The 23,302-nt window shown below is 51.2% G+C and overlaps 2 protein-coding genes across 15 annotated transcripts in view; one reads left to right on the forward strand and one right to left on the reverse strand.

The window, feature by feature from the left end:
* Positions 1 to 16,852, forward strand: part of mark3a (MAP/microtubule affinity-regulating kinase 3a) — a 45,361-nt gene extending 28,509 nt beyond the window's left edge. For 2 of the 14 annotated variants that reach the window (XM_066694868.1, XM_066694880.1), the window contains 13 exons: positions 53 to 123; positions 792 to 848; positions 1,521 to 1,757; positions 2,391 to 2,531; positions 3,681 to 3,780; positions 3,911 to 4,023; positions 4,308 to 4,464; positions 4,570 to 4,784; positions 5,140 to 5,243; positions 6,867 to 7,127; positions 8,419 to 8,445; positions 13,502 to 13,546; positions 15,341 to 16,852. In XM_066694868.1, coding sequence (XP_066550965.1) covers positions 53 to 123; positions 792 to 848; positions 1,521 to 1,757; positions 2,391 to 2,531; positions 3,681 to 3,780; positions 3,911 to 4,023; positions 4,308 to 4,464; positions 4,570 to 4,784; positions 5,140 to 5,243; positions 6,867 to 7,127; positions 8,419 to 8,445; positions 13,502 to 13,546; positions 15,341 to 15,686 — 1,874 coding nt within the window. In that variant the 3' untranslated portion in view covers positions 15,687 to 16,852. Of the gene's footprint in view, positions 1 to 52; positions 124 to 791; positions 849 to 1,520; positions 1,758 to 2,390; positions 2,532 to 3,680; positions 3,781 to 3,910; positions 4,024 to 4,307; positions 4,465 to 4,569; positions 4,785 to 5,139; positions 5,244 to 6,866; positions 7,128 to 8,418; positions 8,446 to 11,225; positions 11,309 to 11,452; positions 11,507 to 13,501; positions 13,547 to 15,340 lie in introns of all 14 variants that reach the window. The other 12 variants (XM_066694879.1, XM_066694876.1, XM_066694881.1 and 9 more) reach the window with 12 other exon arrangements.
* Positions 16,853 to 18,923: 2,071 nt separating this feature from the next.
* Positions 18,924 to 23,285, reverse strand: LOC136717328 (creatine kinase B-type). Its single transcript, XM_066694929.1, has 8 exons — positions 23,137 to 23,285; positions 22,082 to 22,283; positions 21,082 to 21,236; positions 20,829 to 20,961; positions 20,445 to 20,616; positions 19,918 to 20,041; positions 19,587 to 19,776; positions 18,924 to 19,323 (listed from the first exon to the last, which is right to left on the reverse strand). The coding sequence occupies exons 2-8, from the start codon at positions 22,272 to 22,274 to the stop codon at positions 19,145 to 19,147; spliced, it is 1,146 nt and encodes a 381-aa protein (XP_066551026.1). The 5' UTR covers positions 22,275 to 22,283; positions 23,137 to 23,285; the 3' UTR covers positions 18,924 to 19,144.
* Positions 23,286 to 23,302: the final 17 nt, after the last annotated feature.

Here is a 23,302-nt window from a genome sequence, read left to right on the forward strand (position 1 = left end):
CACATAGTCTTGCTTGTCCTCTGTTAACGCAGGCTTCCCGCTCTCTCTGCAGGAGAGGTCTTTGACTACCTGGTCGCGCATGGAAGAATGAAGGAGAAGGAGGCCAGAGCTAAATTTAGACAGGTACTGCAATGCGCTCCTTCCATCTCGTTGTCATCCCAGCGCGGTGCTGTGGAGCGAACTGGGCGGGAACCGCACCGGGCCGCCCCTCCTTCTCGGTGACGGTGCAGCGGACTGACCCTCCTGCCAACACCGTGTATTGTATGGCTTCCTGGTGGCGGCTCTGACGGGCGGGGTGGCCCTGCTACGCTGGGGTGGGGGGGTTTATTCCCATTTCTAATGCATTGTGAGTCAGTGCTTGGGGTGTGTCGTGAGTTCGGGGCAGTGGCTGGGCCGTCCAGGTGAAAGGCGCAGCAATGGAGCCACACCTACCAGGCTGACAAACATAACATTTTTTTTTTTCCCTGTTTTGAATTAATTGATCTCGGTGTGGCCTGCTTGGGGCTCCGCAGATCAAATGTACACGTGACGAAAGCAGTCCGAAGCCGTGCGCTGAATCGATCACCGGATCGATCTGCTTGCAAAGAAAAAGCAATGCGGGTCAATGCAGTCAGTCAATTCTCTGTGTGGAAGTGGATGGAGTGTGCTGCCAGCGTTTCCATCACACCATCGCACCCCTGCCTCGGGACAGGATGACAGCGGCATATAAACTCCATGCCCAGGCCTTCACACCGGACTTGTGCGTTTTATTTATACTGTGTTTTTAATGATCGTCTGTTTTGTCTATGTAGATCGTGTCCGCAGTGCAGTATTGCCATCAGAAGCACATTGTGCACCGAGATCTCAAGGTAGGAGCAGTGACATCACTTCGCATGCCCACTACTACCCTTCTGACCAGCTACTACTACTGCTGAGGAGGCTCTTGGGAGCAAACCCCCCCCTCCCCCCACCTTCCTACCTTACCAGTCTGTATTCTTATGCATGTTCTTATTTATTCATCTATCTACCGTGCTTTTCCTCATAGTAAGAGCTATGAATGATTTAGCTTCTAGTGCCTTTAATGCATCGGTTGTTCATCTGGTATAACTAGATAGTCTGATAAAGTGGGTTTTTAGCAGGGAGCCTCTTGCACTCGCCACTGGCAGTGCCCCCCCCCACGTCCCTGGAGGCTGGCCCGGCTGAATGATTTATGAGCCCAGAGGTGAAAGCCCAGATAGCTCCTCCTGGCCCGGCCCACGCAAGGGAAGAATGCAGTCAGTTTTCCTTTCAGCATCACCGTTGCTATTTTTAAACTCGCTCTCATCCCGTGACCCGAGAGCCCTGTTGACCTGAGCGTCAGTTACAGGTAGAGGCGGCCTGAGGCAGCAGGCTTGGACATCTCAGTACTACGACCCTGTTGAGTCCAGTACCCTTTAGGGAAGTGGATTCCTTGTAGAGTCCTCTCTGTCAGGACAGAAATTATGCCATCATGACTCTATTTTTGTTATTTGATTGATTTAATGCTGCCGTCTTCCCTACAGGCAGAGAACCTGCTGCTGGACGCGGACATGAACATCAAAATCGCCGACTTCGGCTTCAGTAACGAGTTCACGATGGGCAATAAACTGGACACGTTCTGTGGCAGCCCCCCCTACGCCGCCCCCGAGCTCTTTCAGGGCAAGAAGTACGACGGGCCAGAGGTGGACGTGTGGAGCCTGGGGGTCATCCTCTACACGCTGGTCAGCGGCTCGCTGCCCTTCGACGGACAGAATTTGAAAGTAAGGGTGGGGGTGGAGGGAGGCTCTAAGGGGAACCCACCCCCCCTCACATCCCCTCTGGTGCTGTAGGGGTTGTCAATGGCAGGGGCAGGGTTTGACCGGTTGGTTGTTAGTTAATGGTGTCAGTAGTTGAGCCCAGGATGTTCGGCTGTGTGTGTGAGGGGGCCGCACCATCTCTAAATCACTGTTACTGAGAACGTGCTGGGCCTGACTGTTCACGGTTAAATGTTTCCAAGTCTTGATTAACTGATTATCTTTCGGGTTATTTCCTCGAGTGACACTCCTGAGTGACAGGGCTGTGTAAAAGACATGAGCTGGGGTGGAATTGGGGGTCCCAGTGATTGCCTGCCCCTGGTCTGTGGCAGTTAGAGGACAAACCGTTTTGTGGGTCTGTGTGGGGGGTGGGGTGGGGAGGAAAATGATCCACTTCCATGTTTGCCTCCCCAACCCTGTACAAGGCTGGTTGTTTTAAAAGCACCAACAGTTTTTGTGTGGTGAGAGTGGCTCAGTTGGCCGTTTTTTGTTTTGTTTGCGGGCCCGTGTGTGAGTCTACACATGCCGGTGTGAGTCTCTCTGTCCCCGTCCCTCTGTTGACCGAGCCCTAACCACCCTGTCCCCCCGTGTCATTCGCAGGAGCTGAGGGAGCGAGTGCTCAGGGGGAAGTATCGGATTCCCTTCTACATGTCGACGGACTGCGAAAACCTCCTCAAACGCTTCCTGGTGCTAAACCCAGCCAAACGGGGCACACTCGAGGTGAGAGAAGACAGCGAAAATGTAAATATCTCAACTATTATTTTACTATCTCCCCTACCGAACCCCACAGCATCCCCGACCAACCCCCTGTCCCATGTGTAGAATAGCTGGTGTCTCTGCAGTGCTGCGGAGGACGGTCTCTCCTTAGGGACGGCACAGCGGTTTGAGCCGGTCTGGGTTTTACAACCAGCTGCTGCAGATTTTAAGAATATTAGAAAGTGTCCAAACGAGAGGAGGCCATTCGCCCCATCGTGCTGGTTTGGTGTCCAAGTGATCCAAGGATCCTATCCGGTCTGACTTTAAATGTTCCCACATTTTCAGCTTCTACCACATCGCTGGGGAGTTTGTTCAGATTGTGACGCCTCTCTGTGTGAAGAAGTGTCTCCTGTTTTCTGTCTTGAATGCCTTGAAGCCCAATTTCCATTTGTGTCCCGGGTGCGTGTGTCCCTGCTGATCTGGAAAAGCTCCTCCGGTTTGATGTGGTCGATGCCTTTCATGATTTTGAAGACTTGGATCAAGTCCCCACGTAGTCTCCTCTGTTCCAGGGTGAAAAGGTTCAGGTCCTCAGTCTCTCAGTAGGACATTCCCTTCAGACCTGGAATAAGTCTGGTTGCTCTCCTCTGAACTGCCTCTAGAGCAGCGATTTCTTTATTTAGGTTTATTACTATTATTAATTATTGATCCTGTGTGGCTTATAGGTGCCACACACATTTCAAGCAACATGAGCATCCACATACAATATACACCTCCTGTCCTCTTAAGAGTAGAATCAGCCGAGCATTTTACAGAATCTTCGGTGGGAATACAGTATAAAAATCGCACTGCCGTCCCCGAGACCTGCTGAAACCGTCGGTGTTCCAGTGCTGCAGCGTAGCAGAGAATCAGCACGTGTGAATGCATGCGTGCATCTGTGTCTGTGTTTGCGTATGGTTGTGTTTTGTGTTTAACACAACTAAGCATTATTCTAATTTCGTATGACTGCTGCGCATGAAATCTAACGTTGCTGTTTGGAGATGGAGGAAAATTTAACCCAGCTTTTATTTTATGCCCAGAATAACGAACGTGTTAAACTCTTAAAACAAACATAGATGGATGTTGCCGCTCTACTAGCCTGTAGTCTTGTGTCTGAGCTGAAATGGTGTAACTATCCAGAACCATCGTCTTCCCTAGCAAATCATGAAGGACCGGTGGATCAACGCGGGCTGCGAGGAGGACGAGCTCAAGCCCTTTGTAGAACCAGAACTGGACATTTCAGACCAGAAGAGAATAGGTACTGGGCTGCCAGTCCCCGTCGTTTCAGCCTTACAAACTTCACAGGTTGCCCTGTTCTCCGCACTCACAGGTGTGCCATTAAAACTCCTGGCCGACGTTTCACCATATGTGTCTGTTTTGCTGGCCAGATATCATGGTGGGGATGGGCTACTCCAGGGACGAGATCCACGAGTCGCTGGCCCGGATGAAGTACGATGACATCACTGCCACGTACCTGCTGCTGGGCAGGAAGTCCTCCGAGGTGAGTCAGTCCCCTGCGCTCGCCGTGCGTGTTTGTCGGGCAGCGTTCATATGTGCGACCTTGGAGAATTTGTACTCGGGTCTGGGTCCAGTGAACCGTTGCTCTTGAGGTTCCCAAAGACCTTTCATTCCATGCCGTGTAGGAGACACCTGTTCTTGGCTTTCTCTCCTCCTCTGCCTCCTCAGAGGGCCCCCTGCTGAAGTCAGGGTTAGTGATTGGTCTAGGCGCCGTCTCTCCATGGCTACAGGTGTGCTCAGTATTTGCTCTGGTGTTCATTTTGGCAGCTGGAAGCCAGCGACTCAAGCTCCAGCAGTAACCTGTCCCTGGCCAAGGTCCGGCCCAGTAGCGAGCTCAACAACGGCACCGTTCAGTCGCCCTCCCACCACAAGGTGCAGAGGAGCATATCGTCCAGCCAGAAGCAGCGGCGCTACAGCGACCAGGGTGAGTGACCGACAGCAACAAGTCCACCCCATACACCCTCTCTGCGCTCTCTGGTACCATCTCTGTCTCTCTCCAAATCAATGCATTTCTGCTCCCCCTGTGCAGCCGGCCCGTCGATCCCCGTGGTGGGCTACCCCAAGCGCAGTCAGACAAGCACGGCAGACAGCGAGCTGAAGGAGGAGGCCGTCGCGACCAGGAAGTCCAGCGGCAGTGCGGTGGGTGGCCGAGCGGTGGCGCCCCCCAGCCCCATGCTGGGCAACGCCAACAACCCCAACAAAGCTGACATCCCCGACCGCAAGAAGGGCTCGGCCGTGCCCACTGTGAGTGCCCCACCACCACCCAAACCCACATAAGAAAGTGTCCAATCGAGAGGAGGCCATTCGCCCCATCGTGCTCGTTTGGTGTCCATTAATAACTAAGTGATCAAGGATCCTATCCCGTCTGTTTTTGAATGTTCCTAAATTGTCTCTTCAGCCACATCGCTGGGGAGTTTGTTCAGATTGTGATGCCTTTCTGTGTGAAGAAGTGTCTCCTGTTTTCTGTCTTGAATGCCTTGAAGCCCAATTTCCATTTGTGTCCCCGGGAGCGTGTGTCCCTGCTGATCTGGAAAATATCCCCGCACACACACACACACTCACTCTCTCCATTATGATGATTTATTTTTTGTCGCTGCAGAATAACTCTGTCTCTGGAGGGATGACCCGGAGGAACACGTACGTGTGCAGCGAGAGGAATAGCACCGACAGGCACTCCGTCATCCAGAATGGCAAAGAGAACAGGTAACCCCTCCCTGCCACCCCCAGCGCCCTGTAGACCCGGGCCTCTGTCAGACACTGAGACACCTGGCTGTGTGCCCCTGTGGTGCAGCGCCCCCTCCTGGGGCTCAGACAGACTGCAGCACAACTCTCCATTACAGCCGAGCTCATCTGTCAAGGATCTCACCGGTGTTTGTGCCATTCTCACTAACGGCACAGTGAAATGAATTTTAAAATCCCCAAATTAATCAGAAGTTAAGATCAACAGCTGCTCATGTTTCTTCAGGTTGTTTATTTGGGCAGCATGCAGTTTGAGTTGTTTTCCAAGATTAGTTCGACTGGTTTACAGGTCCCACGTGTGTTGATGTTCACTTTAACTGAGGATACGACCTGTTTGTAATGCGTTACTTTGGCGCCACTTCTTTTGGCTCGGCCTGGTTTCCGAGAACCAGGACTTCTTGTTTTAAGGTTAATTTTTTTTTTTTTTCGTTGTTTTTTTCCAGTATATTGAGGGAAGAATTTCGGTTCTCTTCACACTTTTTGTTCTGAAATCTTCACTTTTTTCCACTTGTTTCTTTGTTTCGTTGTTATACTTGTTGTCCGCCCGCCTGCCCGCCCGGCCCGCGCCCCGTTTCACAGCCTGACCGAAATGTCCGCTTGCGCCACTAGCCCCTCTGCATACGCATCCGCTTTTGGCAGCTCCTCCACCTCAGTTCGGCTGCGGCACCAGAAGTCTCTGTCTGTGTCGGCCTCGGGTCCGTCCGGCCGCGCCGCGCTGCCGCCCAGAGACACCGGAGCCGACGCCAGCAGGCCGAAGTAAGACAGCGGTGGTCTGTCTCTAACCCCCGTGTGCCGTTCCTGCTTCCTAATCTCTGTTGTGTGGTGCAATAACCTCACCCTAGCGTTGTATTTACTCAGTGTCTTCTTAAATACATATCTTCATTTTAATATCTTAAAGCAAAGACTCGGGTTTTGTTGTTTATGTTAGCCATTTGGTGGCAGCAGTTGCCTCCTCATGTTTTTGCTCACTAACTACTTGAGTGTCTGTTCACCAACTAATAATGTTTTCCCGTGTCTTCACCTCATATCTAACAACTCATTGCCTAGAGTTCAAACCCGCTTGCGCATCGTAGTTTATATTTAATTTATTTTAGTGATGCATTATTCAGGAGCCGCAGGGCTACATGCTGCTCTGTAGTCCAGGGGGTTACAGATCCACACAGCAGTGCTTGTAGTGGTCAAGTAATCATTCCGAAGGTGGAGAATGAAAATGGGGAAACTGTGTTGAAGTGTGTGAGCTGATGGACACAGAGACGAGGACATTCCCACTGTGGTCTGCTTCACAACGGTCTTTGTGGCTTGATGTGATCATCAGGAAGTTGGGCATCGGCTCAAGGACAAGATGATGAGGAAATGAAGGTTGTTTTGAGGGGGGAAACAATATAAATAAATAAATATAACATTTCCTTTGCTACTGAACTTCAAGCTGAAAAGCTGTGCGATCAAATGCACCTTCTGATATTCTGCACCATCAATAACTGCTGGGTCTGATGTCACTCAAGTTGGGTTGATTTTTGTCCATAAATAAAAAAAAAAGGAACTAAAATCTCACTGAGTTGGCGCTGCTCTCTGTTGCGTCTCTTCCAGCACCACGTCTGCCCAGAGGAACCCCGTGGCGTCCACCCACAGCATCACGAGCGCCACCACGCCCGACCGCATGCGCTTCCCCCGCAACACGGCCAGCCGCAGCACCTTCCACGGGGGCCAGCTGCGCGAGCGCCGCACCGCCACCTACAACGGGCCGCCCGCCTCGCCCACGCTGTCGCACGATGCCACGCCCCTGTCCCAGACACGCAGCCGCGCCTCCACCAACCTCTTCACCAAGCTCACCTCCAAGCTCACGCGCAGGTAGGCACCTCCCGAGAGACGAGAGGGGGGCGGAGATAGAGAGGGAGGGAGACGAGGAAAGGGGGAGCAGGGGACAGAGAGATGCAATTCTTTAAGTTTGAATGTGTTTTGTGTGTAATTTGAGTTAATTTGAGTTCAGGTGCTTACAGAGCCCGCTGTCCTGTCTCTGGGCGTTTATTGTCCTGCGCTGCAAAGGCTGCTGGGACATGTGATTAGATCTGGATGGTCAGAGCCTTGGCAGTACTTGGTTTTCAGTAAGACCAGTGATTTTACACAGCTTGGGGGGGTTTTGTAATCTATATAACAGCTGAAGTTGGGGTGTTTTGCATGTTACATAACCCCCCTCCAAAAAATAAAAAAGTGATTGATCTTCTGAAATGTTCCTGTTGCTGCTCTTCTGTTCATTTCATACCATACCTGGAGCCTCTGTAGATTGATGTACATGCTGTGCGTTTCACCTGTGGGTTTTAAATGTCAGTCTCTGTACAGCTGCTATTCGTTAGCGTTTGCCGACCGTTCCTCCTCCTCCTAGCATCGCCACGCTCTGACACCACCGACTCTGTGACCTAGTCCTCGGGCACAGGCACACGAGCTCCCAGAATCCTCTTTCCCCAAGTGATTAAATGCCATGACAGCAGACTAGAGTATGAGACGGAGAAATCGCACTCCTTGGAGGGGAGGCTGCAGGATTCGATGCCCTGCTGGCAAAAGGACTTCCCTAAGTGTCCTGTTGAGCACAAAACCAGAATAGAAAAGGTTTCCCAGTGAAATGTAATAAGCTCACAATACAATAATTACTCTATTTCCTCAGAAGGATTTGTAATGTGTATTGTGGGCGGAGACTGTAGGGGTGTGTGTGTTGTGTAGCAGCCCACTGTGTTGAGCTGGGGCTTCACTGGACCCCGGGCCAATTTTCTCGTTCACAAGCTGAAGAACACACCGTGATCCAGTTAATCTCAGGAATACACAGAGCCCCACCAGCCCCCCAGGACAGACCCGCCTGGCTGCTCAGGGCTCGGGGCTTTAGGGGGACAGACATGCTTAGAATCCACCCGCGTCGTCCTCTTCCTCTGGACTCCAGACCCGGTCTGGTCCGGTCCAGGCAGCGGCAGCGCAGGACGCTGCTCTGACACAGGAATCAAAATCAGCTCCCTCGCCTGCCAGTTTACCCACCATGCATCACTTACAATTAGTTTTATTTTACTTTTGTATGATTTAGTTTGATTTATTTTTCTTCGGGGGGATTTCTAATTTATTTATCACCATTGTTGTTTTTTTTTTTTTTTTATAGAAACATGTCATTCAGGTTTACCAAAAGGTAGGACCTTCAATTGTCTTCCTCTGTGATTAACACAAAGCGTAGGCTGTTTTTTTGTTTTGTTTTTGGTTAACCTCCGTCGACTGAGAGCTGAACTCACTGCTTGACACTAAACCCCACGTGCGGAGAGGGGGGACCGAGTGTGGCCCCTCTTCTGGCTGCGTCCCGTGTTCATCGGCATGCCTGTCACAGCTGCTGCTCCTCTGAAGTAGAAAACAAAAACCAGAGTCAACCTCTCTACTAATCTCCCGTGCATGCTTTTCTTTAGAGATGGGGCCTGTGTGCATACACTGTACTCATGTCTCTAGTGTGAATGTACTGGTTTATTATAGGATATCGATATGTGTGCTTCAGGTAAGTCCTATTTGTCTTTATGTATCTTGAGATTCATATTGAGACTCTACTTTACAGACGAGCGATTTAAATCTGAATCCTGAGGAGTTGGAATAACTTCCCTATTCTAGAGGATAGGATCTGCTTTAGCACAACTGAGATACTGTCATCATCCGGTAATAGTGTTCAGATTTTTAGCTGTAGAAGCTGAAATCTCATCAAGTTTGTTAATTTATTTCTTATTTGGGGGTCACAGAGCTCGTGCACCTGTGGGCACATTGGGCTCCAGGAGTGATCGGGGCATCATGTGTGAGGTCCGATTTTATATTATTTTTAGCAGTTTTGTTGTATTTTTATACCCCAGTTATTCTGATTTGGTTTTCAGGCGTAAATTAAAGGTTTGACTGCTGTATGTGCCTCACACTAGAAGCGCACAGTATCTATATAGGCTGTTCTGTGTGAAAGCCTCCCCATCGTTGTGATCCTGAGCTCCTGGTCGAGTGATTCGGTCCACAGTGCTGGGCACCAGATGTCTCGGGTGAATGGATTTGATTTGAAGGCCCGGTTCAGGTGCCGATTTCTCTGGTCCTGCTGTTGTGAGCAGCTCTTGATCCTGTCCTCTGGGGCCGCTCTGACCTAGTTTAGACACCCAGTCGTAACGGAGTCTCACCTCTGGGTGTGAAATCTCTGGCTGGAGAACCGAGCCAGTGTCAGACAGAGCCGTGTGCAGCAGGAGCGCTCCGTCTTAACACGTACAAGACCCGGAGACCTTTTTACTCCCAGTGGAGGGGCATCCTCTTCAGTGACTCTCAACCAATATCGATGGATTTATTTATTAACTTGGAGCGGCTGAGCTCAGCAGTGCCAAGTTTGAGGGATGACCAGCAAGGGGTTTGGAAGCCCAGCCCGCTAATGATCTGGCCATTCGGCTTCATCAGTCTCGGTGCTAGTTTAACTACTGGTCCAGACATTGATGGAAGCGGAACACTGTGCTCTGATGTCATTACCAGACCCATCGAACCGTCCTTTCTATTTATCCATCCGGGAGGGCGGGGAGGTTAGTAAATATGCAATGCCAGCCCCCCCAAGGGTCTGCAGAAAGGGTCTTTTGATTGATCAATTATTCAGAGACCTGGTGGGGGTTGCTGGATTAAGTGTAGCCCATTCCAGTTCTGGAGCTCTGGTGTCGTCGGGCCATAATCCCACAGGTCTCCCGTTCTGAACCGGTTCTGGACAGAGGACTTCAGGTCCCAGTTGCAGCAGTCCTGAGGGAGGGGCCCTGTGTGTTCAGCATGTGTCTTCCGTGTACGGGGGTGTGCTGGAGACACAAGTGTGTGTTAGGGGGCTGTAAGCCCTGTCCTCTGGCTGTCCTGAGTGTGACGTGTGTGTCGTGTCGCTCACCGCTCCTCTGTCCTCCTCCATGCGTCCATGCCGGCTTTTCTCCTCGTTGTTGTTTATGTTGAAGCCACTCATGCCATCCCTGGGTTGATTCTTATTCCTGCGTGGGCCACCGTGTGATCAAATGTCTGGGAATGAGGAGGGGTTTACAGGCAGGTCAGGGCTGCCACTGCCATGCCCCCACCCCGCACCCTGCCCCTGGCAGATATTACGAAACAAAATTATATGCAGACCTCTGAGCCTGGGGATTCGCCTTCAACTTCCTGTTCAGGCAAAACTTAAAAACTCAGTCATCCCTCGGTCACTAGTGAACAGGACTCTGGGCAGAAGGACATGAATCTTCCTGCGCTCGCACACTGACGGGCTGACACACGGACTCACGTACGCGGGCTCACAGTCACTGACACATGGACGCACGCGGGCTGACACGGACATGGACACACTCAAGCACACAGGCTCTCAGTCGCTCAACACGCGGACGCACACTCGCTGACATGGACGCGGACGCACTCAAGAACATTCGCTCACAGGCAGGCGCACACTCAAGCACGCGGGCTCACACACGGACGCACACTCAAGCACGCGGGCTCGCAGTAAAATATATATTATAAATATATATTGAAAACATTTCTGCAGGATCAGTCGATCAGCTGCCCCAGTCTGTTAATCCACTTACAGAGTGAAACCGTGACCTCAAGGCCCATTCATGTGGCACAGGCGCTGTGAGGAGTAAGTTGCCGGGCTGTAGGCCGAGCGACTGACTAACACGAACACTGACTGATTTTCTACCACACGCTGACTGGGAGTGCAGGACGATTCTTAGCGCCGTTTTGCGACTGGAGTCCCGGGCCTCGCAGCTCCCTGTCCTGGGCGGTGTGTAAATCTGGAGTATCATAGCGGCAGATTTCGATTCCTGTGTCCGGCAGATTGAACGAGGCAGGGCTGCTTCTGCTTACGCGGCTGTTTCTCGGCAGCCCAGTTTATTGCAGTGATGCTGATGAAACCTGACTTGTCTGTGCAGTTTAATTCTTCACTTTTCCTTTCCCCAGGGTCAGTATTGACCCAACCAAACGACAGACTGCAAACAAATCAGGGCCGGCCAATACCTCTGCCCCTGGATCAAAGACTGTTAGTAAGTCTTCAGTCTATAAATCTTTCCTCCTCTTGGCATTTGTTTCTGTGATCATGTCTTACATCTGAGTTTTATTCTTTTGATTGGTTTTGTTCTTGTTCTCAAGAGGCAACACTTTTTTTCAGAATCCATCTTTTCTTGCAGATTCAGGAGCAGAAGATATAGAAAGTTGTAGAAAATCGGAGATGGAGAACTAGAGTAAGGGATGACTTAAAAACGATCTTTTATTAAAAAAAAAAAAAAAAAAAAATGAAGCAACAAACCTGTCCCAGAGCTTTGTGATCCCCATGAATCTGCAGAAAGAGTGACTCTATACATGTGACAGATCCATAGATAGATCCAACATGGACACACAAACACCATGTCTCCTTCCTGTATGTGTGCTTCTGCACTAGCATTGCATGTGCCCACAGAGACCAGACAACCCTCCCGCCCCCCCAGCCTGATCTCGGACACCTGTGAGTTGGACTGCTTGTTGGTTAGGACACCCCCAGAGCGTAGTCTGTACTGTAGGTGGGGCTCCCAGTGTAGAGCAACTGACTGCCTCCCCCGTGGAGTGAGCTGGTAGACTTTGCATGGTGCAGGGAGGGGTTGTGGTGAGACAGACCAGTGGGTCAGCACCCCACAGAGACCGATGGCTCCACTGTTGGCCAGCCAGCGCCCCCAGCTCAGAACTCGGAGTCCACCGCACTGCCAGCGTGAGGCTCGAGCGGCCAGACGCAGGGTGTCGAGATGCTCTACAGCGGCCTGCTGGCCCGACACTGGCAGGACAGAACCCGGCTGCGTGGGCCGGCCCGAACAGGCAGAGCTGCACGAGCCCAGTTGTCGTCGTCATCACAGGGAGGGTCTGAATCTTTAAGCCCAGCGATTGGCTCAAGTGGCTTAACGATTTGCGCATTAAAGGTGTCCCAGAAGGCCCTGCGGTGCTCCGGTCCAGAGATTGTAGCGTTGTGTAGGACAGGAGGAGGACTCGGGCCGATGGGGGGGAGATGCTTGCATGCCACGTTTTCCTAGTGCAGGTGGGTGAAGATCTTGCGGGCCCTAATGAGACGGGTCTTCCCGATTTTCAGTAGAACCCATTAGCTTTTGATTTGTCTGACAAGAGACCCGGCTGATAAGATTGAGTTTTTTTTGGTCTGTTTTTCTTGGGACGTCCAAGAGCAGTTTTAAAAGGAATGCGAAATTGTCCCCGTTGACCCACAGAATCGGCCGTGTAGAGATTGTGATTTAGAGAGATCATTTTCATGTTGTTGAGGAAACCCCCCTCAGTCTCCTCTCCAGATGGCTTGCAAAGGTCTATCTGTAGCCCCCCATCCCCCTCACTATCCCCTCACCTCTCCTAGAGGACGGCCTCTGGACAGCTGCGCTTCACACCTCAGTTACGGGTCAGCGTGTGAGGCAGGGGGCGCTCGGACCGGCTGCTCCTCCCATTTCAGCAACTCACACTCCCCGCTAGACCAGACTGCATGAGTCCCCAGTGCAGTGCTGTGAGGTGTACTGTATGCATGCCTGTACTTGTGTTTTGTGTGTGCGTGCGTGCGTGCGAGTGTGTGTGTTCGTCCGTGTGTGTATTTTCTGTATCTATATGCACACACACACTCGCACTCCTCACACACCACCGCCTAGATCACACCCAGTACCCACTGAAACGCCCCATGTCGTCTGTACACAAGGTGTTGTTCTTTCTTTTGTTGTGGTTAAAGAAGCAAGAAAGTAGATCGCCAGCAAGACCCGGCTGTCTGGTGCTGTTGGAAAAGCAATTGCAAAGCCAGTGACCAACCATCCACTGTGTCGGCAGTGTTGTGTAGCTCCAGCACACTTTCCTCAATGAGGCATTTCTGTCAAGAATGGTTTCACCATTCCGGAATCTGTGACCCGCCGGGAGCATTTTGCCGAGCAATCTCGAGTGCCGCCGGACACGAGCGCACCCTCGCGCGGAGGGAGGGTGTGAGCAGGTCCGTCCACTGGCTGACCGCTTTCTTGGTTTTATAACGGACGTGCTGTTCTGTTTACCCCCCTTCGTATCTCTTGAGTGAAAGGTTGTATTCAGTTTGTGCTCTTGGAATCGACATTGTGTGTTAATTTACTTGTTCTTCCTTCCCTGAATATAAGCCTTCTCTCTCTCCTCTCTTTCTCTCTCTCTCTCTCTCTCCCTCCCTCTCTCTCTTGTGCTTTCGGATGCTCTCTGTAAAGAGTCCCAGCAGAGTTTGAGAGAAACGGGCGATTTGAGGGCTCAAGGTGAGAGGGGTTGTAATTGATGGTGTCTCTCCTGTGTCTCCCCTCCCCACACATTACGGCCCTGTTGTGCGTCGGGTCTCGGCCCCAGACCCGTCGCGCTCTCGCCTCCCAGTGGTTTCGTGCACTTCCTCCACAGATGGTGTCCTGGTTTCTCATCAGCGCACCTTCTTCCTCCTCTGCATTTCGGGGCCGTCTTTTTCTTATTTTGTCTTATTTTTCTCTACACCCCCCCCACACCGCACACCTGTTTGTGTCAGAATATGTTTGGGTTTCTTCACTCCTGTGTATTTTTTTGATTTAGATTTTATTTATATTGTTTGTGTTTGATCTGGGGAACGGGCCCACCTGTGGATTGGGGGGGGTGCCTTAAACGAGAGTCACAGCTGCGCCTGGGTATTTTTCTCTCTCTAGGGAAAGAAGTAGGAGTTGGAACTATACTAAACTGGACGGTGTTTGAGCAGCAGGTGTTTGAGCTATGGGCGTGCTTCGCTGCCCAGGGGTGCGCAGACAGCACAGCTCTGAGCCCTGGCACTGTCTCATCACAGACCCCTCGCTGGCATGTCTGTGCTCTGTTGCTGGCCTGACACTGGCACCTAGTGGCTACAGTGATGAAGTGCAGCACTTCACAGATAAAAATCCCTCTAAACAGCAATGTTCCTTTTTTCCCCACTCCCGACAGGCTGCAGTTTTACAGTAGGGAGGCTAATTTGGCACTCGGATCTCAGAGGCCGTGGTGATGCAGTTCTGCAGTATTGAAATAGGAGCTGAATCTCCTCATTATTAAACCCGTAGCCTGCCCTCGAGTCTGACTCCACCAGGGGCTCGGCGATCTTAATTTGATTTCTGCCTCGGCAGCCCCTCGTTCCATAGAGGTATCCTCCACCCACAGATATGCCTGGATGGGTTTATTTATGTATTTACTTTATTTATCTATTGTTTGTTTCGTGTCTTACACCAGACCCCCTCAGTGGGTTGCGTATTGTTGAATTTGCATGCAGAACCCCGTCTGCATCCGTGTGACCCTCGTGCTGCTGCATGAACACAGAGGCGCATGTGTCGGGCATGGATGCGGGTCTGAGGCCTGTTCTGTGCATGGCTCACCGAGCACTTGTCTTGTTTGTTTTTTAAAGTCTGTGACAGATGCACAACAAAAATATCATCTTACTTCACATCACGTCCAGCTCTTATCCCTGAAGGTGGATCCAGTCCACGGTTTTGCTCCAACCCAGCCTCTGGTCTCCTGGCTCATCATTTGTTTTATCAATGCACTTTCATCAGCAGACCTGCCCTGTGGCTTTAGGTAACCTGCTCTCCCTGAGGCACGTCCGAGAGGTGTCTGAGTGCAGAGATCTGCCCAGTCGTGCTGCCAGGGCACAGATCCCACAGATCATACAGGCAATATAGTCACCAGAGACCTGCCAGGGATATTTAAAGAGGCACTCTTACAGAAGCTCTTTCTTTTAAATCATTGAGGGCCTGGTTTGAAGCAAGTCCAGAGCTGGCGTTGTTTCTCAGGGCCGACAGCCTGGGCACAGGGGGCGCCGTGTCACTGTGTTCAGCACGACATTGAGAGAATAAGTCCTGAGAGACGCAGCGCAGATCGGATTGATCTACTGACTCTTTACTCCTGCCTCTCAAAGTGGTGCTGAATACAGAGGGCAACACAAAGGTCACACACACGCATCCATCAGACACTACTGCACTGAGAGGAAGATCGGGGGTTGGGTGGGGGGCTGTACATATCAGACTGTCTCACTAAAACTCCTTCCTGTGCGTCTTCTCGCCCTCCTGCAGTCGCAATGTATCTGGGGATCAAAAAGACGAAAACAAGGAGACCAAGCCCCGCTCCCTGCGCTTCACCTGGAGTATGAAGACCACCAGCTCCATGGACCCCAGCGACATGATGAAAGAGATCCGCAAAGTTCTGGACGCTAATAACTGCGACTACGAGCAGCGGGAGCGCTTCCTGCTGTTCTGCGTGCACGGGGACGGCCGGGCGGAGACGCTGGTGCAGTGGGAGATGGAGGTGTGCAAGCTGCCCCGCCTGTCCCTCAACGGCGTGCGCTTCAAGCGGATCTCAGGAACATCGATAGCTTTCAAGAACATCGCTTCCAAAATCGCCAACGAGTTAAAGCTGTAAAGACGACTACGCCGCCGCCCACGGAAAAGACATCGTTCAGCTGTAAATTCTTTAAGTAGCAGTTTCAGAAACGTTTTTTCTCCGAAACACTCACAAAGTATGTATTAAATAATAATGTATAGAATAATGCTTAGGCAATAATTTCCTGCATCTCTGAAATGGTATTATTATTATTATTATTATTATTATTATTATTATTGATATGACCGGAGTTCTTGAGCTGCTGAGGACGAGAGCAGGGGTGGTTGGATTGAAGAATTTATTTTTATTTAGTTTTTTTTACGTGCACTACAGCATTAAGTAGCCTTCTGCACCCCCGCCAGCTCCCCTGCAGTCTGCCTGGTCTCTCACAGGTGAACATGCACTCCCGCAGAAAACGGGAGGAAAGGAAAGGAAAAAAAACATGTATATATCCACAGCTCACAGTATATCTGACTTGTTTGGTATGCAGTCCGCTACGATGGGGAAAAAGTAACTGTTCAGTGTCCCGCTGGACGAGTCTCTTACCAGACCTCTGAAAGCTCGTCCCCGAAGCACGCCGGCCCCTCGGGGACGGACCAGAGAGGCCAAGGCCGGGGTCCCAGGCTGTGACTTACGGATGTGACGGGAGAGTCTGTTGCACAAACTTCTGACCAGATGCGAATCGGGGAAGTAATCCTCTCGGAGTCATTTGCGTAAATCGCTGTCCGTCCTGGTGCGGGAGAGCTGTGCCTGTAGTCCTCCTCACGGTGCAAAAGATAAAACGATAAAAGTATTTGGTTGCAGTGATGCGCAGCTTTAACCGGAGTCTGTGGAGAAGCGGCGCAGCCCGGCAGAAGTTTTTTTTTTTTTTTTTTTTTTTTTTTTTTTTGGGTACTTTTTCGGCTGTTGTTGTGATTCATACCATTCACGGTCTGCCCGGTGCACAAGGTGGATTCGATATGGATCTGGGAAAGTGTTGCTTTATGTAAGACTTTTTTCCAGCTATAGTTTTTTTTTTTTTTCCCCCCAAGAAAGTCAGCACTGTTTTTTGAATGTAAATAATGTAACTTAGTTTTGCAAACAGCTCCATATTGTTATAATTCCTTTTCTTTTTTAAGTCCTGTAATGAGCCAGGAATTATGAAATTGATGTAACTTGTCACCAGGTAAAGTCACCAGTGTCTCCATTAAAACATTCTAAAAACACCAATGTCTCTGTCTCTCTGTCTCTGTCTGTGATCGCGCTGGGGATTTGGGCACCATGTGGGGCAGAAATGGGTTTGGGGAAATAGTGGAAAAGGTCATGACCTCCCAGCCCACATGCTTTGCAAATTCCCTTCAGCAAGGAACTGAGATATGAAGTTAATGCCAAGGTTGCATGATGATCATGAACCTCCACCCAAAACATGGCCGTATAACAGTTTAAAAGCTGTAGAGAGAAGGAAAATGCAGGTGACCCGGGCAGTAACTGCAGGACTGCGGGGAGACCAAGGATCTGGGCCTCTGTGCTGAGCAGCGTCCAGCAGAGGGACACGAGGCACCAGCACCGGCCAGGGGACTTTATCACCGGGAGTGATACCCTGGTAAGGTGTAGAGTAATGCTCGTATTTGTAAATCCATGCACTTGGAGCTGAAACACCGAGCTGTGAGGTACTGAACGAAACTCTGAAGCAGGCGAGCATTAAAAATCAGCTTTTCCCTTCAATAGTGCTGCAGTGATGTGCTCGTCGACTGGAACATTTAGACATTTAAACTGACGTGAAACAGGTCTTTTCTAAGTGTCCAGAGAGGTGCTGGGCTGCTGTGATGCTGTGTCAGGTTAACGTTGATCTGTTTATTTAGACAAAAGAAGCACGGGCCTGGCCCAGTTCCTTCCTCTCTGCCAGTTATTCTCCCAGTGCCCACAAGGTGTCACGCTCGGATTGTGGATCACAAGCTGTGCACTCCTGTGTGAAACTGGGCTGAAGCCGAGAAAGGATTAATGACAAGATGCACTGGGCTGGGAGCCAGTCCTGTCCTTTGCAAAAATTGAAATGCAGCACTTTATTTCCTCATGCCTGAGGTCTCTGGGACCCCATAGAGAGACACCAGGAAAAAAACAAACAAAGCCCTCTCTGATCTGTACCTGCATGAGAACAATGCTGTGTAATGTGATGCATGCGAGTGGCTTTCTCGGCTCAAGCCTCCCTTGCAGCCCGGGGCGTGTGCAGGCATGCCTCGCCTCCCCTGGTGGTTTTAGTCAGGTGTCAGGGAACCACACACAAAGATGTGCTGAAAAGGGACCAGTGGTTATTGAAGTAAAAAGCAGCCCCTGTGCTTGACTAACATGTGACAAACCCAACTCCCACTGTGCTCAATGGGTAGAGGTTTATAGGGCAGTAGATCCAGTTCTCAGGGCTCCAGCTCATAGTGTGAAGTTGGCTGCAGCACAAAGAGGGAGCTGGTTTGCGGCCCATCGTGGGCAGATGAAGCGGAATGGAGGATTGTGGGATACATGGCAGAGGGAGGATGTTTTGCAGGGTAGTAAGGATACCACTCCCACACAGCTGACCCATTTTAAGATTCTTCTTTTCAAACCATTGAAGATTAAATACAAAGGAAAGCTACCTGAATGGTTTTATTTTTTTGCAAGGTAAACAGTTATTAAGTCAGTTTAAAGCAATTAAAGTGAAAGAGCCCAGCAGGGCAGTGGGGCCCCCGGTTGGAAGCCACACATTTACAGGACTAAACCCAGTTGCTGCTGGAAGCTCCACTCATCTCTCACAGGTGCTATAGCTGCCGACGCCTGCCAAACCACTGGACCAGCAGCAGGACTTGTCACCTGCCTCGATGGAGGTTTCAGTCAAGCAACTAGAAATCCAAGCCCTTCAGAAACATCACAGGGATTGCACACCTGAAACAGGTTATGGTGGAATGAAGCATCCAAGCTGGCTCCCATGCTTTGGGTTTGATCCAGGCTTGTACCCTTTACACTTGGGTTGGGACTCATTACATTGAGCTGGTCATTACCACACTTAACACTTGAGCAGGGGTCTCCAACCTTTAACTTGAGAGGTCCAAGATGTCCCACAAGCTACAGTGGTGGGGGGGGGGGGGTCACAAAAGGTTTTGCATGCATTTTTCAAAATTGTATAGTGAGCAACTTGAAAACCAGTACCTGTAATTCTGGACATGGATGCCTCTGTATCACCCCAAGGCTGTACCAACACTAATAGCAGTCATTCACAAGCATTTCAACTTGCACACGTTTCTCAAAAAATGAAGAGGAAACCAGTCATTCCAGGGGACAGATTTATTTGAGGTGTCAAGAGCCATCTTCAGAATGAACATTTGCAAGATCTTTCAAAGTACAAAAATCTATCACATTGAAGACTTTTCTAATATTTTAGTGCCACTAACATTTGGTTGGAGTGTAATTCCTTCAACTGATGTCAATTTTATTTTGATTGAGCAGTAGTTGGTGAGGGGGAGTGGGAGAGACAGGGGGACAAAGCATTTTCACTTCTGGTCAGGTATGAGGTCCTTGATGCACTGGCCCTTCTCCAGACGCTTCTCCATCTCAACCAGGAGCTTCACGCCATCCACCACCATCTGCACCAGCTCCACCTCGGAGAAGCCCAGGCGGTCTGCGTTGGAGATGTCGAACACTCCTCCCACGGCTGCAGTGTCCACACCACCTGGGGGCAACAAGACCATTACACCAGCCCTGCAGAGGGCATGTGACTGCACAAGTCCAACTGGACACAGGAGCCATGGCACAGGACCGTAGGAATATAGGAAGGAAAGGTCACCTGTACAGTAAGCAATGAGATCTAATGGCCAGAAAACTCACTTTTACAGGGTCCTTCAGACATGAGTGACTCTAGTGGATTGGGGACTTAAACAGTTACTGCATTAGGGGAGTTCAGTCTGCTCTTCCATGCCACACAAACCAGCCCACCTGTTCCACGTTTCTGCAGTCTCAGCCTCTTCAGCACCTCTCCGAATTCCTCATTCTTGCTCATGTTGGGCAGCTTGACGTGGACACCGGCACGGAGCCCAGTGCCCAGGTTGGAGGGGCAGGTCAGGACGTAGCCCAGGTGTTCATTCCACATGAATTCATGGCCTTTGTCCTTGAAGAGCGATTCAATCTGGGGAGGAGAAGCACCAAGATGAGTCAATCCAGGACCGGTCACATCTCCCCCATCAGGACTAGACACCGTCTAGACTAGAGGAAGTCAAAGCCTACAATTACAGCACAGGAATAGAAAATCAGCCTCTGCGAGACGTACCTTGGTCAGTCCAGTGCAGAAGCGCGTGAAGACATCCCGCATGTTGCCACCCTTCTGCATCGAGATGACTCGGAGGTGGTCTTCCTCATTGACCCAGACGAGGAAGGTCTTGTTGTCGTTGTGCCTGATGGAGAGAGGAGAAGGTGAAGTCTACACATGAGCTGCCTAGAAGAGCACAGTCAGTGTGGACAGCTGGATCTCTGGGATCACTGAAGGAGTGTTTCAGTATCCAAGGCAGCTAGAGTGACTCTTCACCCCAGTCCCTGCATCCCAACCCCCCCAAAAGAGTTAAACATTTTACTTGCAAGTTAAGTGTCCGATGTGTTCAAGAGCTGACCTTTTCAACACATACTTACATACTTTTCATTCACAGGCTTGTCTATGCTAACTACTGTAGCCACAGATGGGCATTTGCATCGGGAGCAAACACTGCTGCTCGGCAATGATGGGATCGATAGGTTTCCTTTTAAGGCGCTCTCCCCCCCTCCATGGTACCGGGCGGGTCCGCCGCGCACCCTGACACTCACCAGATCCCCCTGGCGTCGGGCCAGTCCCGGGCCATGCCAGCGCAGGTCAGCAGGGGAGACACGGGCTTGTCAAACAAGAAGTGGTCCTCAATCAGCTGTTCTTGTTCCTGATCAGTCATTTTATTCAGAGGATAGTATTTCCCTTTAAGGTCACCATCCAGGGCACCCAAACCTGAAACAAATTACATTGAGTTAGCCTCTTCAAAAGATGTACAATTTGGATTATAATACCAAAATAACTGGAGGGGAGAAGTTAATCAATAGAGCAGATCCATAAGGCTGCAATTCCACAAATTACTGCCAGAGGGAGCAGTTTCCTCATGAGCACTGCAGTTCTGCCACGTTGCAGTGCCTATGGAGACTCAAGGACGCAGCCAGACTTACTCTCAATCGCGAGGTTCTCCACAGCACGCCTCTCCCCACGGCTGCAGTGGGGGGGCAGGCACAGCCCACGGATGCTCCTGCCGGTCCGCACACGGGAGCTCAGCACGTAGTTTGGGTCCAGGTCATCCCCACCCTACGGAGAGAGAGAGACACCGACCAAGAACGTCAGAGAACGACAGCCACTCAACCCATGCCGCGGATTCACTGTCAGACACTAGCAGCGATCAGAGGGGACGGTGTGGAGGACGAGCACCTGCAGGTTCTCGGGGTTCAGGTCAGTCTTGTGTTTGTCTGTGGGTTTGTATCCTCCGTGTCTGGCTTCAATCACAGGGTCCAGCAGGTCCTTGAAGACATCATAGGTCTCCTCATCTCCGGCCACACAGCCCACCGTCATGATAAAGGGGTGTCCTGGAAGATGGAGCAAGTTTAGTTCAGAACTCCACCAGAGAGGGCAACAGATTGACAAACATCCTCTGGGTTTCCAACAGTTCCTCCAGTCTATGTGCCTCAAAGGAAGAGGCCAGCTGCAGTATTAATGGACAGAGCAAACCAGTTAAAAAAAAACAGTAGTATAAGCCGCATTATGAACCCCAGGCTGAAGGACTGGATCTGTGGGGAGCCCAGTGGTGGTACAGGGCTCTCAGCTTCATGCACAGATCCACAGAGCAGACCGTGGCCTGGTGGTTGTGGGGTTTTAGGTCAGGAAAACACTCCACACTGACCACCAAGAGGCAATTAAATCTCTGAACAAGGAATTAAACTGTACAGAAAAGCCATCTGCTCGCTCTATAAGTGCTCCACAGAGGAGCTGGTTTCCTCACAGTGAAAGGGTTAAGATCTACACGGGGCAAAGCATTGCCATTAAAGTTCAGTGCAAGATCGCGTTTGCCTCGCTGAACTTGGAAAGGTCAGAAATGCATTCAAGGTCACGTCTTATTTGACCTCTAAAATATTTTTGGTGCAAATATTTCAGTTGAAACTTAGTAGTTCCAAGAGTTACACGTTTTCACCAGCTCAAGCTTTCCGACGGTCCTCGGGACATGGTTATCCTTTGCGTACGGTTTGCTTTGAAACGGCACAATGACGCGTGGGTCATACAATGCGTTCTTTGGCTTCGCCTTTAAACGTCGCTCAGTGCAACATCTGCAAACATCACTCTACCCTTGGCAAGGTCACCGCATAACGGAGCCGCACACGCACTGGAAGCGGGCAGGACAGGGGCTTTGGGGAATAAAAGCAGCTTCGCTCTTTACCTGGGTTATCCACCCCGGTTTGAATGACATCATCCAGAGTAAATCCGCTAGGAGTTTGCTTGTCCCGCAGGCTCTCGTAGATCTCCGGAGTCAGCACCTTCGCCATGTAGTTGTTGTGCTTGCTGAGGTCGGGGTACTCCTGCTCCGCCGTGTAGTTCATCTTGAACGCGTTGTGCGTGTTCCCGAAAGGCATGGTTACCACCTGAACCCAAACAAACACAGGGACATTAAACGCCACTTGCATTGGTTATTGGTCCCGACAGCTTAGGTAAAGGACTCCCCTCACCCCGGACAGGTTACAGTGGGAGGAGCAGCATTTTAGTGGAAATTACGACTGGAGCAGTATAGCCGTCTATGCGCACTGCATTTAAACATCTGAAATGCATTTGAATCCGTGTAGCGTTTATCGCATGCAAGACCCTACAATGTACGGCGCATCCCGGGCAGGGTGGGCAGGGTGCGGGCAGGGTGCGCAGGGTGCGGGCAGGGTGCGCAGGGTGCGGGCAGGGTGCGCAGGGTGCGGGCAGGGTGCGGGCAGGGTGCGGGCAGGGCGCGGGCAGGGCGCGGGCAGGGTGCGGGCAGGGCGCGGGCAGGGTGCGGGCAGGGCGCGGGCAGGGTGCAGTGGACGGGCCGGGCTGCTCTGCGCGACTCCACAGCGCGCAGGCGTTTCGGTGAGGAAACAGGAAGCCGAGCAGGAGCTGCAGCAGCGGGGCTGAGACACTGCGCCGCTATATGAAGGCATGCGGGCGCGACTGCAGGTGCGCTCAGCGGGTTTACATTGCTAAGCAAAGGCAGACACCGTTGCATCGCCATAATTAACAAAAATCAAACCACTTAAATAACGGGAATACGCGACATCCTCGCTGGCGGCTGGGCGGGAGGCAGGAGGCAGGATGCGCGCACGAAGTCTCAGTCTGTCGCAGCCCCTGCGCAGCCCCTGCGCAGCCCGCCTCCGATGTCGCACTTCCAAACACCCAGTGCGCCTGTAGTGAGATCAGACCTCGCCGAGCGCGGTGCATGGCGCTCCGCAGGCTGATGAACGACACCCCTCTTACCTGATGCTGCACAGATTGGATTGGAAATGGGAGCCAGCAGAGCCGCTACTTCACTGAGCCGAGTCGACACTGCAACACCGTCTGCGCTGTGCGGAATGAAGCGGCTGGCGCTCTTTTATAGAGCAGCCGAGCTCGCCTCTGATTGGCTGCTATTTGGAGTCCATTC

Source organism: Amia ocellicauda, chromosome 21 (assembly GCF_036373705.1).
Source record: "Amia ocellicauda isolate fAmiCal2 chromosome 21, fAmiCal2.hap1, whole genome shotgun sequence".
Lineage (NCBI taxonomy): Eukaryota > Metazoa > Chordata > Actinopteri > Amiiformes > Amiidae > Amia > Amia ocellicauda.

Excerpts from the sequence above, each read along its gene's own strand:
- LOC136717328 (XM_066694929.1), bottom strand. The coding sequence starts at position 22,274 with ATGCCTTTCGGGAACACGCACAACGCGTTCAAGATGAACTACACGGCG. Across the intron at positions 20,617-20,828 it reads GGAGAACCTCGCGATTGAGA|GTTTGGGTGCCCTGGATGGT; the intron begins GTAAGTCTGGCT and ends AATTTGTTTCAG. Across the intron at positions 19,777-19,917 it reads TCTGCACTGGACTGACCAAG|ATTGAATCGCTCTTCAAGGA; the intron begins GTACGTCTCGCA and ends TCTCCTCCCCAG.